At 42.9% G+C, this 19011-nt stretch overlaps 1 protein-coding gene across 2 annotated transcripts in view; it reads right to left on the reverse strand.

Annotated features, from left to right (window-relative positions):
- Cnksr3 (CNKSR family member 3) overlaps window positions 1-17510 on the reverse strand; it is an 87919-nt gene extending 70409 nt beyond the window's left edge. The window contains exons 1-2 of one of the 2 annotated variants that reach the window (XM_063232924.1): window positions 16982-17510; window positions 15953-16063 (exon numbers count right to left, since the gene is read on the reverse strand). Coding sequence is in view for 1 of the 2 variants with exons in the window: in XM_003468490.5 (XP_003468538.2) it covers window positions 16982-17033 (52 nt within the window). In the remaining variant the exon portion in view is untranslated. The remainder of the gene's footprint in view (window positions 1-15952; window positions 16064-16981) is intronic. The other variant, XM_003468490.5, reaches the window with a different exon arrangement.
- Window positions 17511-19011: the final 1501 nt, after the last annotated feature.

Raw genomic sequence — 19011 nt, forward strand, 5'->3', positions numbered from 1 at the left:
ACACAGGGAGTTTGTCTGCTCTCATTGGACCTAGCAGAAAACATTACCAATGACAAGTGCTCAAAAATATTTGATGAATTATATTCAAAGTTGACCATTTTATCTCTAATTACATCAATTTTCCTGCTAACAAATTTGACCTACACTCATGGGCTACAACAGACATTATTTATGTACAGTTTCATGGCATTCTAGATGCTTCAGATAAACAAGACACAGTGGGAAATCATCACCAAAGAAAATCCTTCCAAGTTTTTGGATTCATCCATAAACCATCATCTTTTCATAACTAGGTAAGCTATGGAATAATACAGAATCCAGATGGAGAGCTATTCAACCTCATTTCCAAAGCAACGTGAGAAAAAAATGGACAGAGAACTCTTCTCTGTAGAAGCCACCAATACACAGCCATTCACTAAATGAATGGCTTTGTTAGCGTTAAAGTAAGAGATTGCATAATCTCCAGTGTCCTGTTACCCAGTTCAGGGAGGGCGTAGCATGTCCCAGTTTATCAAATATCTAGTTACCGAAGACTTATCTATTATAAAAGATAATTACAGATTTTAAAAGAATTAAAATTAAATGCACTTAGTGTTACGTCATCCTGAGAATACAACAGAACTACGTTCGTTCAGGGAGGGGCTTTTCAAGTGTTTAGTTCTAAAGCTTCCCTTTCTCTCCTCCCTTTATTCTTACATTCACTCTGCCATCGGGTTTGTTCCCATTCAGTCCATCAGCACTACCTTGGGAAGTTCATCAATGACTTCCCCATAGTTAAATACAAAGGTTATCATCAAGCCTCTTCTCACTGACCCAACAGCAGTATTTGCCCAGCTGGCCTCTACGCCAGCTCCCTCCTCTGACAACACCTTGCTCACTTGCCTTTGGCACACTGCTAGCTCCTGTGTTCTGCCTACCTGTGGGGCAACTTCACAACAGTCTTCGCTAGTTGCTCATCTCAAAGAAAGCTACAGGAGCTCTGCAAGGCCCCAGATCTCATCTCTCCTCCTCTCTCCCTGCACTCATTTATTTGGTAGTACTATTCAGTCTCAAATACCATCTATACTCTGATGACCACTCACTTCCTTTCTTTGGTAGCAATATCGTCCACTAATCCTTACTGGGTTAATCGCTATTGCAAATTTCAAATCCAGTTTCCCTCAACCCACTTCTCCCACATTCTTCCGTCTTCTATCCTTTAATTCCTCAAGCCAAACATTTTAGGAGTGTGTTCTCCTAAAAACATCCAGCCCCTCAGTGAAGCCTTCTGGCCTTTCGGAACACCCCAACCATGAGCTTTACATGAGAGAAAGTTACATGGTAACTTTACATGAGAGAAATGATGAAAGAAATCTCACCTGCTTCTAAAACTCAGTTGGGATAATGATGAATAAGAAAACAGGCTACCTCATGTCTGTTAAAGAAGTATCTTCTGACTCCCTTAGTGCCAATCCCTGCAAAGCCCTGCGCATCTTGGCTGGTCTTCTACTCACCAGGCACCCTAACTACGCAGTAATGTGAGGAAGCTGGTCACCCACTCAGGCAGCTGCTACAACCAGCAATGTCAGCCACCACTGCTTAGCTCACTACAGCCTGGACAAGAGTTTAGGGATTGCTCCAAGATACATTTTGCATTGACCAGCAATGCTTTTAGATCTTCACTCACCACTCCATAGCACTGTAATCCTCTGTACTTTTTTGTGCGGGTCTAAGACTTAGGGTGTGCTGCATAGGAAAGATTCAAAGTGTCACATTCATGTATATTGCACCGTTTCACACTCAAGCTTGAGAACCTGAACTTCATCTAACACTCCCCTATTTTAGCACATTGCATGTGCCAAAATGTATGATATTTGCACCTCATTAAAACATGAGACAATCAGAGAGCTGTAACAGGAGAGAGTGCTTTGTTTTCTTAACTGTTGAGATCAAGCAAGATGCTAGCATTACGCAAGATGCACCAGCTAAACCCCAGAACAGCATTTTTCACTTGTTTATTTGAAAATACATTTCATTAAAATATGAACATTCACAATATTAGAGTCTGACTTTTAAATGCAGTTTTACAATATAAATTATAAGAATGATATAGGGAGGCACAATAGGAAAATTAAATTTTAACAGGCACTTTAAAAATATAGGATAAAAGTGAAAATGTATGAAGGATAAAAGACAACCTTTTTATTTTTTACATTTTTAAAACTAATACATAATGGGGCATCACATGATGTTTTGATACACATATACATTGTATAATGTTTAAATGAGATGAAGCATTTATCTCAAACATTTATGATTTTTTATTCATTTTTTTACTGGTTATATAGATTATGGGGTTTTATTTTGGCAGACACAACTTTTGAGGTCAATATCAATAAAACACAAAAGGTGCTGCTCTTAAAAACACAAAGCAGATCTTTCCTAGAACCTAACACATTTCTGGTAATATGGCTTCGCCATCAGGAGACCCGGACCTCAAAGTTCCCATCTGAGGAAGGACCCCGCTGAGGCCCACAGAGTGCTCCTGGTTTGCCCTCTCTCTGCATCTTTCCCCTCCTTTCTAGCGGCCCCTGTGCCAGCATAGGGGCTCGTAGAGGACCTCCCGAGGGTCTTCCAGCTAGACTGTCACCCTCCACTCATGCTTCTCTCCAAAGCCCTCCTCACTCCCAATTCAGTCAGCCACACACCATCTTTCCAACCTCAGAGTCATCTCCCCATTAAATTACTCACTAAGTGAAGAACAAACTTCCTCAACTTCAAAGTCAGGAGTCAAAACAGTGATTCTCCCCCAACTACACTCACCAGATCATTGGTTAAACACACAGCCCTTTGAGTCCCATCAAAGCTGAAGACATCGCCAGAAGCTCTGAGGGTGAGGAACAGGCAATGTCCAGTCCTAACCAGAAACTATTACACCCCCTAACATCTGAGTGCTAACACCTTAAGTCTTGCATTCAGACAGCACAACTCAATACCGCTGGTTATAATGGATTAACATGTATCAAACCAACCCAGACACGATCCCCAAAGAAACAATCCAGACCAGCAAGCAGTTTGGAGGCAACAGCCAGCAGGCACAGCAGCTAGAACATGAGGGCCAATATACTGGATAGAAGACTTGAGGGTAAGTCCAAAAGCACCCATGTTTTCCTTCTGGCCCGTCTTATCCCCAAGCTTCCCAGACAAGAGGTCAAGTGGACAGCAGCCAGAGCTCCGGGTAGAGAAGAAACCAACTTGATTCCCTTAATACATACAAATAAGGGAACTAATGCTACTGACCGGTCTGCTACTTACAGAGGACCAGTGGACATTAGGATGTATTTCCTCCTAGTCTTTTTAACTTCAGAATTTATCTGTATGAGAGAACTAGAACCTAAAAATACTAAGCGACTTCCTGAAGGTTCTATAATTTTTGTTAAACATATTTAAGCCTGGCTTTTCCCACTTGCCATAATCTAATCAAATATTTAAAAGAAAAAAGAAACATAATAGCTTCTAAAATGTTTTCATTCACTTGCAAAATTACAGGTTATACTTAAGGGGATCAATTCAAAATGACACTGTTAATAATGTAACTTTTTTCCCTTGTTCTGAGAACTTACTACTAAACCAGATTTGTGGTCCCCACCAAAGAGCAGCTGAGAGAGGGGTCCAGCTCTAGAATCAAATGTTTCTTTATTTGACCCCATTTTCTTACTATGAAACCTCAGTTACATTAGAGATTGGCCTCTTTAACTCTAAAAAGAAGATGATAAAAGTGCCAGTGTCAAATAAGCATTGTGAGGACCGAATAAGAGAACTCAGAAAAGCCTTTACAAGGGCCAGACCCAGAGAGAATCTCAATAACTGTCCGCTGCTAACTGCTTGTCTCCCCGTGAAATTGCAGGCTTCCTAGAGACGGGCTCCAATTAAATCTAACCCATCTTCCTGTCCCTAGCACGAAGCAAAGTAACTAGTACAAAAGAAAAAGAAAATCTATACATTTTTAAAATTTTAAGCTTTTACAAGACATTAATGATTGAAATAAAAACCTAATGAACATTTAACAAAATGTCATTCATCATGAATATACATGCATGTGTGTATACAAATACAGATGTGTGTATAACCCCAATGTATGTATGTAACAGACACAGTCTACATACTCATAAAGCAAACTAAAAGCTTTAATTATCTTTTGGTTTTGGTGCAAAGTTTTGTACATTGTATTTTAGGATAAATGCTACTGTAGTTTCAAGTACTCAGGCTACTGTTTTTGTTAGTTTTGTTTGGTTTGCCAATTCAGAGCACAATGCAGATAGAAACAACTTGGAATCAAGTAACAACAAAAAAATTCAACTAGAAGTCACAGACAAGCACTAAAATTTGAACCCAGTCTCTATTTTTGGCCACACATGAAATCTGACTATTCAAAAAGAGCTCCTAAAATAAAGATAAAGAAATCATTTGTAGGAAATGGATGTACCTTGAGATCATAACATTAAGCAATATAAATCAGACACACAAGCTTAAAGACTAAATGGATTCTCATGAGAAACTCAAAATATAGATCAAGAGCAAAAGAAAAGACAGATCACAGGCAGTAAGGAGAGGGAGAGAGATCTTTCTCAAGGGGAAGAGGAGTAAGTAGGAAAAGGAGATGAAAAAGAAATTAAGCTGTGTGATGTACATGCTCCAACTCCACAAGAGGAATGTAAACACTGGGTGCTGCAAACAGGTACAAATAAAAATCAAAATAAAAAGGCACTCCCGCCAGAGGCCGGTACTCCACAGCCAACACTGCACAGGCAAACTCGATCAAGAGACTCCAAACCACTGTGTTCATACTGGAGAGAACCTAGTGGTCAGCTAGATCCTTCGGGGGATCAGAATTTGTGGCTTAGCAATCCCTGAATAGAAATGTACTTTGTAATTTTAGAAATAATGGAATTAAGCAAGTGGCAAAATGTGATTATAGGTTAATAAACAATCTACTGAAGATGAATTCTCATGTAGCCAATTTTATTCACATCTCACAGGTACATCTGTCACTAGGGTAACTAGCACCCATCCCTGGCTGTTGACCGAAGTATTATAACTGGCCTGTGGTATATTTTGTTTGATATAAGCCAAAAAAGGTATAGCCAGCTTGTCTAAAAACTGGGAAATATCACATAGAAACTCAGCTTCATTTGAAAATGTGAAACTCTAAGACCTGAAAACTTTAACGTGTATCTTTGGATTTGTGTCTCATCAACACCCTGTCTCACTTCCATTTCTGACATGCCTGACTGGCCCATCTAGCATCCAAGTCTGCTACCCCTATTCCAAGTCACAACACCATCCTGGCAGTCTGTGTCCACTTCCATAGTGTCCTCTCTATTCCCTTGCCTCTGGACAACTGTAGGGCTCTCACATTCTATTTGCCATGATTTCAGTATCCATGAACTGAGACAAAAAGAGTTTTTCACCTCAAAGTGCCACATAGTTGGCACTCCAGGCATTCTTCCTTTCTGGTTTTTCCCCTCTCATTTCTCTTTATGTCTCCCTACTACTTTGTTTAAAGCCAAACCTGAGAGCTAAGTGAGAAGGAACAACTGTCAACTCTCTTCTCAAAATGGAGGGGAAGGTGTTACATTCTGCTTCTCCATTTTAATAAGGTCTGGAAATTCCACCCGAAACCTAAAAAGACCCCTTCAGACCCATGAAACACGCTCCTCTCCCTGGGTTGTCCTGAGGCCAGGCACTTACAGAGGAACCAAATAAAAGGATGCCCTGGACCCGAGACTGAGCGGCTGGCCAGGAGCCCGGGGATAGCAGCTTTAACTCTTCCCTGCCTACCTGCTCATGAATGGAGCCATATTAACTCATTCATTTTAGTGACTCGCAACTGTCCCTATCAGAAAAGTTCTCTTTCCTACTTAGTCATCTTGCATTACCTACAAGTCAACTGTTGGCAAGATCTGTGGGGGGAGAGTCTGACTCCCATCATTAATTTCTGAATAGTCCGCATGAGCAATATAATAGACCCCTCGTCCTCCACTCTCAGCCTGCACCAGTATCATCTGAGGATCGTGTTAAAACACAGCTTCCCAGGTGGGTCCAAGCTCCTGTCTCCAAGGCTGGGCATCTGAGCTGGGGACCAAGCTCCATGCTTGCAGGTGATGCTGATGCTGGGGAAGGAAGCACAAAAGTGACAGAGACCATCTGTCACAAGGCACCAGCTGCATGTGGCTGGGAAAGGGTTTCTTGCAAAGTTCAGGCTAAACCATGAGGGCTCCATCCCCTATTTACAAGTGTCCCTTAGGGGCCAGCAGGTATCTATTCAGATCCCATCAAGAATGAAGACCTTGTCTATCTCCAGTTTTAGATGAAGTTCTTCAAGTTGGCCTGAGAGTGTTCATAACCAAATCACTTCATCTCATACATCTTTGGACACTTCACTAGCAAAGAATATTTCTGCTTACTATTTAGCTTTTTGCTGTCCTCAGATGGAACACAGGTTCTTGCACACTGCAAGCAAGTAATCTACCACAGAGACTTTTGCATTTTTTTGAGACAAGGTACCACTAAGTTGTCCAGCCAAGACTCAAACTTGTATCTCCTGCCTCAGCCTCCTAAGTAGCTGGATTTACAGGTGTGTGCCACCACGCCTGGCTCTTACGTTTTTCTGAATACTCATTATTAATTTTAAGCATCAGTGTACCACGGTCATATTTCAAAATGCTGCTCACAGACTTGTCATCTGTTCACGGTTAGTCAAGACTCCAGGTGGAATCCGTGTTAAGATGGTGCTGACAGCTCAACACGGGAGTCAGGTCCACCCCGCTAGCTTTCAGAGAGCTGGCCTTGTCTGACTCACAGGTCAGAACCAGCTGTACATCGACTTGATTCTTTTGAAGACACTGTGATTCTAAAAGTACTCTGAGAACACGCACAACTGTTCAAGTAATGCATACTTAGGGAAAGTTGGAAACACACAGTCATGCACACATGCACGTTCACTGCCCAGCCCTAAGATTTTCCCCTCTGCGGGTCTCTGAAAGTAGGAAATAGAATGTTTTCTTTCACTAAGAGACTTTCCTCAGGAAAGCATGACTCAGATGGTGATAATCACTGCTTTTTCTGATAGATAACACGTAGGGGGTTTCCTCCAAAGGGACTGATAGTCACCCAAAAGGGGGCCAGCAGCAGGTGTGCACAGTGGGAAAAACTTCGAGAAAATTCTGCCGTCCCCCACCTTCAATTCTCTCTCCCACTCGGTCCTCTACATTGAATGGTGACACATCAAGTGTTAACAAAAGTCTCCAGCCTTCCTCGCTGAGAATTTCCCAAAATATCATCCATTCCACCAAAATGGTTATATTTTCTAAAGTAAAAATTAGGACAGTCCTTCCATGGAGCCAAATATTTTAAGTCAAATCTGCCAGTTCTGGTTACTCAAATATTTTAAAAGTTTTCAGATACAAAGCTTCCTAATTTTACCACCTATTGATCTGCAATCAAAAGAACCGCTTTGTCCTCAAAAACACAACTGCATGTGCCCTTCTGGTCCCAGGTTAAAAACTGTTCAATTAGCCATTTGATGTCAAAGAAAACAAACCAGGCTAAGTTCACTTTCACAAAAACCCTATTCATAGATGAATGCGCAGCTTCAGAAACTGTAGCTCCAGCAAAAACTGCCAGAAAAGTACAATGACGTGAACGAAGCATGTGAAGGCAAAATGACAGAGTGCTCTCTATTTTAAACAATCATCACACATGGCCAGGAGGTAATCAGGAGGAGGGAGGGGCGGGCACTCTCCTGACCCTAGTTGGAAAGGAAGAAACAGGCACCCCAGTTTCAAATAGGATTTTAAATAACTCATTTTAAATAATGGATGAACCAGTTACCTAGGTCTTAGCCTCAGCAAGGCTGGAACCACCAGCATCTTGTCCAAGAACACTGTCACACCTTCCAGTCCTAGAGTCAAAATGACCTCCCAAAAACACAGATCAGATAATATCCTTTCTCTGCTTGCTATCAGAAAAAATAATTGCAAAGGCATGGCCATGACTCACAAGACCCTACATGATCTGGCTGCTTTGACTCTTCCACTCTTTCTCCACCCTACCATCCTTGGTCTACATGACTCACTCTTCCTTTCCTCAAACCCTTCAAGTTCTATCATACCACAGGGCCTTTGCGCAAGCTATTCTCTCTCCCACAATTCTGGTCTCCATACTTTTCCCATGCTGGTTTTTTCCTACCATTATATCATTATCTCAGAAACGCTTCCTTGTCACTACCTCCAAAGGAACCTCTGACCTCTGTACATCTCTGCTTCATTTTCTTTGTCATATGCATCAGTCACATATAGTTTTTTGTTCACTTGTGTTGTTGCCATTTGTCACTCTCCCCACACACATACACACATGTACTACACTAAAGCAAAGACCCAGCTAGATTGCTGCCTGCAGACCACTATTAGATACCTCGAACATCTGACACCTAGTAGGTCCTCCAGCACCAGTCAGCCCCTCATTTCCAGTTTCCTCATCAACAGATTCAACTGAGCATAGGTTATAAAAATTTAGAAAAAAAAACTGTGTCTGTACTGAATATGTACAGAATTTTTATTCCTGCCACTGTCCCCTAAACAATACAGTGGCAGCTGTTTACATAGCTGCCAGAGAATCTAGCGATGATTTAAAGTTTACAGGAGGATGCACATCAGTTACACACAAATACTTCACCACTTTGTATAACAAACTAGAGCATCCAAGGATGGCTGGCATCTGAGAGGGGTCCTGAGATCAACCCTCAAATACTGAGATGCTGCACCTGTTGCACAGATGAAGCTAAAGTCTTCTTTTTACTTTAGGGCAGAATTTGTTATCAAGGTAAATGCTCCTTTAAGCCCTTTTTAAAAGAGTCACTGCTAAACATCTGCATGGTACCATCTTCCTCTAGAACTTACAGGGTCCTCCAAAGAAAGGTGAGGAAGTGCCCATGGGAACCATGAGAAGACAGAAGATGAAGGTGATTAAATTCACTTCCTGCACACCAAGAATAGAAGGGTGGAATTGCCAGGAATTATTATCAGGCATGTGAAAAAGATACTCAGCCATAACAGTATTAAACATCTTTTAAAATAGTAATGTGATTATACCAGCAGCTTCCTTGAGATGTTAGGAGTAAATCAATAACACACTGAACATTTACACACCATGCATCAGACAAGGTGCTTTCCTGTACTACCTGGTCTATTTCTCTTTTGTTTTATTTGGGTTTGGGGGGGGGGGAGTTGTTTTTTGGTTTTTTGGAATCAAACTCACAACCACACATTTGCAAGGCTGGTGCTTATGCCACTGAGCTAAATCCCCGACCCCAGCCTGGTCTATTTCTAACTATAATCTTGTGAGTTGGATATGATCAGTTCCATTTTACAGATGAGAAAACTGCAAAGGCAAGTTCGAAGAAGGTATCCACTCAAGCTTTCAAACCCCTTTATATGAGACACAGAATTTGAATCCAGTTCTATATTTTTCCAGAGCTTTATGTACCACTCAAGACAGCCACCCCATCTTCCCTCCTAAAGTAATTGAATGAGTATGGTTGGAGGAACCAAACAAATGCAAGCAGGAAATGGGGCCACAAGAATTGCCAGGATTGTTTAAACAAATTAAATGTAGGCATGTGTATGTGTGTGATTCTGCCTAATAGAAATGCAAATTGTATCACAGAGACAAGGAATTTGCATTAAAAGTAAAAATACAAATTGGACTGAGAGAGTCAGAAAGATGATTCATTCCATCACTGAGCTGTTTTCTGAAACTATACCTCAAGAAATATCAATAAATATCACAGTCAATGTTCCAATTGCTGAAAGACCAAGTTCAAAACATCTAGGATCCTGCAGAAGATATATATTAAAGTAAGAAAAGGACTGTGACTATAGATTCTGAAGGCATGATCAGGAAAGACAAAGCTCCTTAAAGCTGCCCCTTCCCACACTTGCTGATCAGAAAGAAACCAGAAACACAAAAAGAAAAAGAATGCAGAAACAGAGGAGTTTAGTCCCAGCCCCACAACTCTGGTCTCGGACAACTCATTTCAAACACCTCAATTCTGCGCACGTGCAGTGGAAAGTAAAATGCTGGCAAACCCCAAAATGCCCCACCGAGCCAGTGGGGACAAAACTCCACTTAGTCACTTAAAGCCTAGATGATAAAAACTCCAGAAAGAGCAGGAAGGACAGTAAAAAGGAAAAATGGGTAAGAATACAAATGTCCCCAAGCACAACCAGCTAGGATGGGCACAGAGAGAGGTATGATACAGGCGTGACGAACTCAATGTAGTGAATGCAGAAATATCACATCTTCCAGATGAGGCCGGCAGGAGAAGGTCCCCGCCCCATAGCCATGATACAGGACTGGGCACCCCAGTTTGGCACAACACAAACTTCCAATTTTTGAGAATTGCCTGGGTATTACTCCTGAAAGGACTTCAGTGTCACTTCCCATTTGCAATGTAATCTCTTTCCAACTCAGCTAAACCTGATAAACCCCATGTAGTCACAGTCTATAGGACAATGGACTGGCCAAAGCCCATCCTGTCCTCCCAAGTGCAGCTGAGCATCCTGAACACAAGCTTCAACCATAGTGACCACTGACCTCCCCAACTCTTCTCCTTATAATCTCCCTTAAAGAATTTTGTAAGTTTTTTTTTAATTGTTATGAGAACTCTTCATGTCCTAAGGGACAGGTAGGACATCTCAGGGGAAATGTTTCATTTGGTTTGCTAAGAATTAACTGATGCTGTTGCTAGGTGGTGCTTATAAATATAAGCACACACCCTCAGATTGCTTTTCTGTTTTAATGAGTGGCCAAGTCAAGCATCCTCAAATTAAGTGCTACTACTCCTGAACTTCAGTAAAATAGATTTAGTGCACGTCAGAACACAGGCCACTATACAGTAGCAAGACCTCCCAGCAAAGTGTGAGACCATGTTTAAAGCTATGTACTAAAACAGGGCCTCTCAAACACTAATGGGTGCATGAATCACCAGGGGATCTTGTTAAAAGGCAGATGGTGATTTCACAGACCTTCTGAGTTTCTCATCTCTAACAAGCCCCCAGGTGAGGCCCAAGCTGCAAGTCATGGACCCAGTGCCTGAAAGAGGCCAGTGATGGATCTCAAGCGCCATTCTTAACTCTATGCTCACTTAAAAAAAAATTTGACAAACTGTGGTTGCATTAATTTATCAGAAGAAAGTTTATATGAGCAAAGCACATTTATAATCAAGAACCTTCCAGATCAAGTGCTAGTCCAGTCCTCTGACTGGTTGACAACCAGAAGAAAAATCTCTTTTCCAAGGACTAGTGCCCCAGGATGGTCAGAAGCTACCTCATGACAGACCTAACTGCTCAGCAAGAACAGTTCATGTCCAGGAGCTATAGGATAAAAGAAGAGGAAGCAATAAAAACATGAGTAGCCATTTATGGAGAGCTTACATCAGATCACACAGTCAGAGGCAGAACCGCGAGGCAAACCTACCCTAACTCCTAAGCCCGCGCTTCCAACCACCAAGCTGTTCGGTAGCAGGTCAGGCATGGCAGAGATGAAATGATGCACTAGGAGGGCACTTCCAGTTGCACCACTGCCCATGAATATGTGCCCCTGCGCTGATCCCCTCTCACCGTCTTGATTTTTGAATATGGGCTCACAATAGTACAAATATGCCATTTGGGTTTTCTGAGAATTAAGTAAAAGAGGCTAAAACAAGCACTTAGAACAGCATCTGCTTTAACAGCACATAAATTTTTCAAAGTTTTCCTGTTATTATGATTAAGAAAACTTGGGGTTGCAGATAGAGCACAGTGGTAGAGCACTTGTCTATCATTCTTGAGATCTACCCCAGCAACATACAAAAAAATTAAAAAATAAAATAACAAAAAAAGAAAGACAAAAAACTTTATCATTGAAGCTAGGACATGGAGCAGAACTAAGGACAGAATGAGATAGGGAGTTGTTTTTTCGTTTTGTTTTTTTTTTTTTTTTTTAATCTGTGGCCAAATGGTGAACCTACAAGAGCTAAAAGAAAAGGACCTTCCTTTTATCATGGCCATACAGCTAAAAGAAGCAGAATCCCTTGGCCAGGGATATAGCTCAGTAGCATAGCACTTGCCTGACAAGCATGTGGTTATGAGTTCAATTTCCGGTACCCAGAATAAAAAAAAAAAAAAAAAGACAAGGTATCCACTAAATTGGAATCAGGATGATGGAAAAACTGGCCCTGTATGAATAAGGGCACAAACAGCCTCATAGTATGTTATGGCTTGTATCAACACGTCCCCTCAAAGCCTCATGTGCTCCGAGATGAGGCTTTGGGAGTGACTGGACCATGAGTGTGTGATAGTTACTGGTTTAGTCCACTGATTGGTGCAGCGCAGTTCTGGGTATAAGTGATGGATTTACTGAAGAGGGAAGATCCACTCTGGGTATGGGTGGCATCAACCAGTATCTTGTAGCTTGGGTATAATAAAACAAAAAAGAAGAAAGCAGGCTCACTGCTTCCTGCCTGCCCATGCTGCCATGGCACCCTTCGTTAGAGCCAGCCGGCTATGGACTGAAACTTCTACACACTGTAAGCTAAAATACTATAAACGTTTCCTCATGTAACCTGTGAGTATCCCAGCAATGAGAAAAGTAACTAAGATAAGGCGGAAGGTAGTATACTGTAGGTGATCCACAGTGTACTCGATCTCTACAGTTAACTCAGAAATTCAGCCCCTCCAAGAGCACGCAATGAGGCATGTTAGGACTGCCAATGCATCATATCTTGGCTGAAAGTACAAGGAAAGAGCAGTGCCCATGACCAGTTAGGAGGCTCAAAGCCTTGAATCCAACAGGCTCCATCTTTGAAGAAAAAAAAAAAACCCTTATTATTGGTTGAAAACGAGGAAGGTCAGAAGCTGGCCAGACACTTGTGCTCCGGGTTTTACAGATGTGCTTACTCAGCAACACACCAACTGAGTGCTACCCACTCTGGATCGATCTGGGAAGACAGAGCTGCTGGGACAAAGTGGCTCCTCTTGCACTGGTCAACACTCCCCAACTGCCTGTAAGCAGAAATACAACTCGCACTAGCCAGAGTTTACAAAACTCCTGCTATTTCAATCAAGTTTAGAGGCACAAACCTTGGATGAGTTAAGGTTTTGCCGTGAGAAAACAGAAATAAAGATACAGCACTGCATTTCTACATCAGAGCTGGTTTTCTCCCACTGCAAATATAAAATTGTGGCACGCATCCTGCTTGGAAAGCTGATCTATGAAAATTACTCCTTGTAACCTCCTGTACAGGAGATCTTACCAACTTCACGCCAGTGTCTTTCTCTTCTTTTTCCTTACTCGCCAAACTCCAATTTTATCAAGGCCACAACATACCCAACCTAAAAAGGACAATGACCAGCTTCCCATGCAATATGAAATGGTCAGTTCTGACAAGAACAGTGGAGGCCACTCCATCTGACAGAGCTTCTCACAGAACTAATTAAAAGAGAAGGCTTGGCTGCCACCACTCTCCTGTCCTCTACGGTCTTCCATCATCTAAACAGAATGCAACACTGGGGTAGAGCAGCCATTTCATATCAAGGCCGATAGGATGCACATCGCATGTTTTGCCAGATACTAGGAATGATAGATCCGAATGACAGGAGTTATCCAGTCCTCCACTATCTGTCCTGATTCCTTTTCAAAAGAAAACTCAAACTACAATTTGGTTAATCCCAAGGGTTTTCCATTACGTGTGACTGAGTCCACATGTTGTAAAAGATCATTTATTCTACAAAGCTTTTACTGACTTATCTGGCTAAGTGCCATGAACTATGAATTAATTTGATTATAAATGATTTTGTGGCACACACAGAATATGAGGAAAAAGATATACATGCAATGATGTGTCTCCATGAAAGATAAAATCTGGAAGGTCTGTATATAATGCTGAAGATTCTCAGGGTAGTCCAGGCATGGCCTGAGAAGTGAGCCTGACATGAAACCTAACCACTTGGGGTCAAATGATACTCTACTGCTTGCCAGCTGGGTGACAATGGTCGAGGTACTCGACCTCTCTGTGCCTCAATTTACTTAACTGCAAACTGTAAATAACATCTCCTATCTCAAAGGGTAGTTACGTATATTATTTGTATAATGCTCAGGGTCTCAAGATACACTGAAAATATTTACGTCTGTTAACATTATGGTAAAACTGGTGACTGTAGCTAAAGACTAATCACAAGAGCCAGAGAAATGAATCCACCCTGCACACAGCAACTTTTCCAATACATGAATCTGTCTTATAACATCAACATGAGCTCAGGCTAGAGACGTGGTCAGGTTCCATTAATTTTTAACCTCAGGCTTCCTACAAATCATTTTAAATCTCAAGCTCATAATTACTGTACACATATTCATGCAACACCAAGAGTGGAAAATCTACATGAAGAGCTGTTTATCATGGGGATGTATTTATAAAACGGGGTTGGGTAGAAACTAGCAAAGACTGCCAAAAATAGCCCTATAAGCTAATGGGCCTGCATAAGTCAATAGTTAAATAAAAGTCAATACCTGTACATTATGACGATGAGAAATTTTTAAGTAATATGTTATGCAATCTGGAAGAATACAGCCTCTTGTTATCTAAGAGTTAGCCATACATTTGCTCCTTTTATCTGTTTTTAGATTTTTCACACAGAAAGTCTCTTTCTAAGAAGCTGTGAGAGTCCAAAGGGCAATGGCATTTTGTGTGAAGCTGCCAAGCACTAGCCACAGGGAAGAAATCTACTATCAAAGGTACTGAGGCAACCATACTTGCTTCTTCAGGTCCACAGAAAACTTTTCCTAGATGAAAGTCATCTCAACTAAGCCACAACATTGAAGAAACTGGATACTAAAAACATGTTTTAATTTACTCTTCTTTTAAATGTTAAACAAATATAACAGGATGTGAATTTACACTTTCCTTCTCCCAATCCCAAGAGGGACCCAAAAAAAGACACAAATCTGGAGGGTGTGAAGATCTCACTCCATAATCTTCCTAATGCGCCTGTCACCATCTTTCTGGTTGTACATTATCAGCAGACCAGCAGAGCCTTGGAAAAGCCAAGGAGTGGAAGATGCAGTAACCTTTCCTTACGACACATAGTACTGTCCAGCACAACTAGAACAGAAGCTACAAAGTGACCGCTATGCAACTACAAACTTTTAGGGGCCATATTTAGAAGGGAAAAAGGAATAGGCGAAGTTAATCCGGATTACAAGGTTATTTTAACAAATACACCAAAACATAATTTTGACAAGTAACAAATGTAAAAATCACAACTATTTCACATTTTTTTTCACACCAAGTTTTCAAACGTCCTATGTATCTCATACTTAGAATATTTTGCAATTCTGACTAGTTGCATTTCAAAAACTCAAGAGTTAATGTGGGTAGCCACCACTGGACTGAGCAAAACAGCTGTGGAGCTCAACAGCTGCTAACTTGGTTTCTTCTGTGGCTTCACTGATGGGCTTACAGGTAACACAGATCGACTCAGCCTCAGCAGGTTGCTGGTTAGGGAAGACTTCGTTTTAATCCAGGGTACAGATATGGGTATCTTTTATGGCTACTGCTCACTGGCAATGTTATTTACTATTAACCCAGGCAAACTGAAACACCAATGCCCAAGTATTTGTGGCTTCATCACTGTTGTCCGTAAGAGTTCACGAAATTCTAGTTATTGGACACGGAGGGTCTATTCTTTCCTTTCCCCCAGAAGGACAGGAAATGGTCAGACATACCCATTGACACACATCCCACATGCCTGGGACATCCCATTCCAGTGGTTTATGAAAGGCACAGGCATGAGAAATGAGATGATTCGTTTTCATTATGCTGCAGCCATGGGTGAGACAGGTTGAAAGGTGACCTGCGCTTACCAGCATTACCTACCTCACAGGCCTACTGTGGTGACCAAGGGCAAGAACACACAGACAGCGCTTAGCAAACTGTGAAGACTACACAATTCTAGTTACAATTATTGACAAAGGACACCATCCTCACCTGAAAGAGCAGACAGAGGGGGAAAAAATAGCAACTTGAAACAGATGCTCAAGTGGGGAGGGGGAACCCCTGAAAATACATTCGTTGTTCTTGGTGGATTTTGATCCCCTGGAAGAGTACAAAAGTAGCCAGTAGCACCTTCCCTGGAAATCTTGGGAGACAATTAAAAAGCAAGCAAGACAGCTAGGAGCACAAAACTCCTCTCCAGGCTCCACCGCCCATCACCCACGGCCTTTCCTCCTCCCAAGTACTGTACAAACTCAAGACTGGTTCAAAACGCATTTCTCCTTCCCAGTGTTTAAATGTGGCCCGAAAAAGCTGCCCCCACCGGGGGTTCCCGCGACTACCCCCGGACTCCTGGCTCTCTCTAGGTTTCTCGCCGGCACAGATGCCACAGTGCCGGCACGCGTGGCGTGGAGCCTTCTCCAACCAAAACAGACAGGCTTGGCGAGCTGCTGAAGTCTCCCTCTACCTGTCCAACCGCCCGGTCACGCCTGCAGACTGCTCCGGCAGCTTGCATTTACGAGGTCCAGCGGGAGTCACCCACACAAAGGCTTCTTGTGCCTCTGCTCTAGCGAACTGGCAGCCAGGTCGCGGGGTACCGCACCGAGAAAGCGCGGGGAGGGCATCCCCTATCCCCAGAAACTGAGGCCCGAACACCGCCCCCCCCCCAGCTCTCAAACTCCACAAAAGGGACACCCTCACTCCCTGGCTTAAAGATAGGGCTTCCCTGAGCTTGTCACAAACCACACCCCAGGAAGGAACAACTCGGAGCAGGCACAGGACAGAGGGGCACACTCGCAGAAGTTTGCATTGTCCCCGCGCAGCTCGCAGGGAGGGCTGGACACCCCCTTCCGCAGCCCCAGCTCCCTCCGGCTCCGGGGCTGGAGGACGCCGGGGTGCCGAAGGCCCGCTCACCTCGAGTCCAGTCCACCACTTGTTTAGGGGTCCACTTGGTCACGGGTTCCATGGTAAACGGCTTCGTTTCCCGCTGGACTAGCGAGGTGGCGGTCAAGCGCTGGTCACCCCGTCAGGGCTGCATGGCCGCGGTCAGCGGGTCATCCTGGCCGGTCGCCCGCACACGGGACAGCTGTGTGGCTGCTCCTCCAGCTGCCAGCGTCCAGCTGCAGCTCGTCCTCCTCCTTCCCGGGCCGCCGCCGGACCCCGGCACAGCTGCGGCTCCCGGGCAAAAGCAGCTGCGAGTCGGCGCGGCTGCGACCCCAGAGCCCGGCTCCCCCGGACGGGGCGCTCTCCCAGCCCGGGACCCCTCGCCGGGCCCCCTCCTCTGCGCCCCGCGCTCTCCCGGGGACCCCGCTTCGCGCGCGCTGCACCCCTATGCTTCCCGCGCGGCCCCACCTTCTGCGCGACCGGCGGGAGGAGCGCAGAGCGTGCGCGCTCGGGCTGCAAAGTTCCAGCTCCGGCCTCGGCCGCCGAATAAAAGGGGGGGCGGGGCGGCCCCGAGCAGCCCGGGGAGGGGCGGCGCCGGCTCCGGTTACTTTCCCTCTTTCAGCCCGGCTGGCTCGCTCCGGGAGCGCCCGCCGCACTTTCCTTTTCAGGGGGCGGGCTGTGTGCACCCCGAGAGCCGGTTGGCTGGGGGGAGGCCCCGGTCCTGTTGGGAGCAGAACAGGCGCGCACACACTAGGACTAAAGCAGGGGCTGCCTGTTCTGTTTACTTCAAATGCAGTTAGTACTGTTTTGTGGTTCGGCCGTCCTCATTTTAAATTTCTTTTTTTTTTTTTTTTTTTTTTTTTTTTTTTTTTAATTTTATTTAAGGAGAAAAGAAAAAAAAAAGCAGGGAAAGGGTACATAATGGATTACATATTGTCATCTTAGAAATAATTGTTCAAGTCACAAAATTAAAGCTTGTAAAGTGGACATTCCATCAATGATACTGCAAACAGTTCTGTTCATTGATCCAATAAAACTCTGTGATATCATTTTCTATCTTATACACTTAAATATACATGCAGTTATATAGTTTAGAGCACTTTCTTTTCCTCTCTTTTGTACCATGACTATTACACATTTTGGGTTTCATTGCTCCCACGGTTCTTATTACTTTTTTGGAAGAGAGTAAAACCAAATGTGACATAACAGAACAGAATCGGTCAAGTCAAAAGGGTGGACATAATAGATAATGTAAAAACATAATACAGGTGATCAACAATGGTTACCATAATGTCTCCCGCTATCTCTAATAGAATTGCCTATATCATTAGTTATAATACAATTGAACAAAACAGTAAAGAATAAAACCGACAAAACCAAAACATTGGAGACATTGTAGGTCTTCAAAAGTAGCTAAAAGTCAGCAAGAATGGGCGTCATAATGAATCTCATTATCTTCACAGCTGATGCCTAAACTTTCGAACCTGATACTATCCAGCAAAACAGAATAGGGGAACATCAGTTAAAAACCAGATGGTGAGAGTAATACAGGGCTTTAAATCAAGGTAATGAAAAGTCAAAATGGGTTACTATAATATATCCTGCTATTTTTTTCCTTTAATTAAAAGGATAAAGATAAAAAAGTAAATAATGGAGTGGAGATTGAGATAAAAGAGGGCATAACAACGAAACAGTGCAGATCAAAACATAACCATTTAAGCAGAATAGTGTTTCACCACCAGATAATCCTAACCTAAAAGTAGTTACCATATTGTTTCTTTCTTTGAAATCCTTGAGTACAACTTCGTATACTGTAGCATTAAGTATATCAAAACAATGTAAAACCATTCAAGAGAATGACAGCATTACAGAGTATTTAGAATCGACTAACAGAAAATGAACAATGGTTTCTGTATAATCTCCTTGTCTTTAAGAGGTTTTTGCTTATACTATCGTACATAATAAAATCCAATAAGATACAGCCTATTTAGACCATTGGAGACAGAAGGACAAAAGCTAGATGAGACTTCAAAACAAGATGATACTAAATCAGTATTACC

The sequence above is a fragment of the Cavia porcellus genome, unplaced genomic scaffold (genome assembly GCF_034190915.1).
Source record: "Cavia porcellus strain 051 isolate PalLab524CR breed Dunkin Hartley unplaced genomic scaffold, mCavPor4.1 scaffold_22, whole genome shotgun sequence".
NCBI classification, from domain to species: Eukaryota; Metazoa; Chordata; class Mammalia; order Rodentia; family Caviidae; genus Cavia; species Cavia porcellus.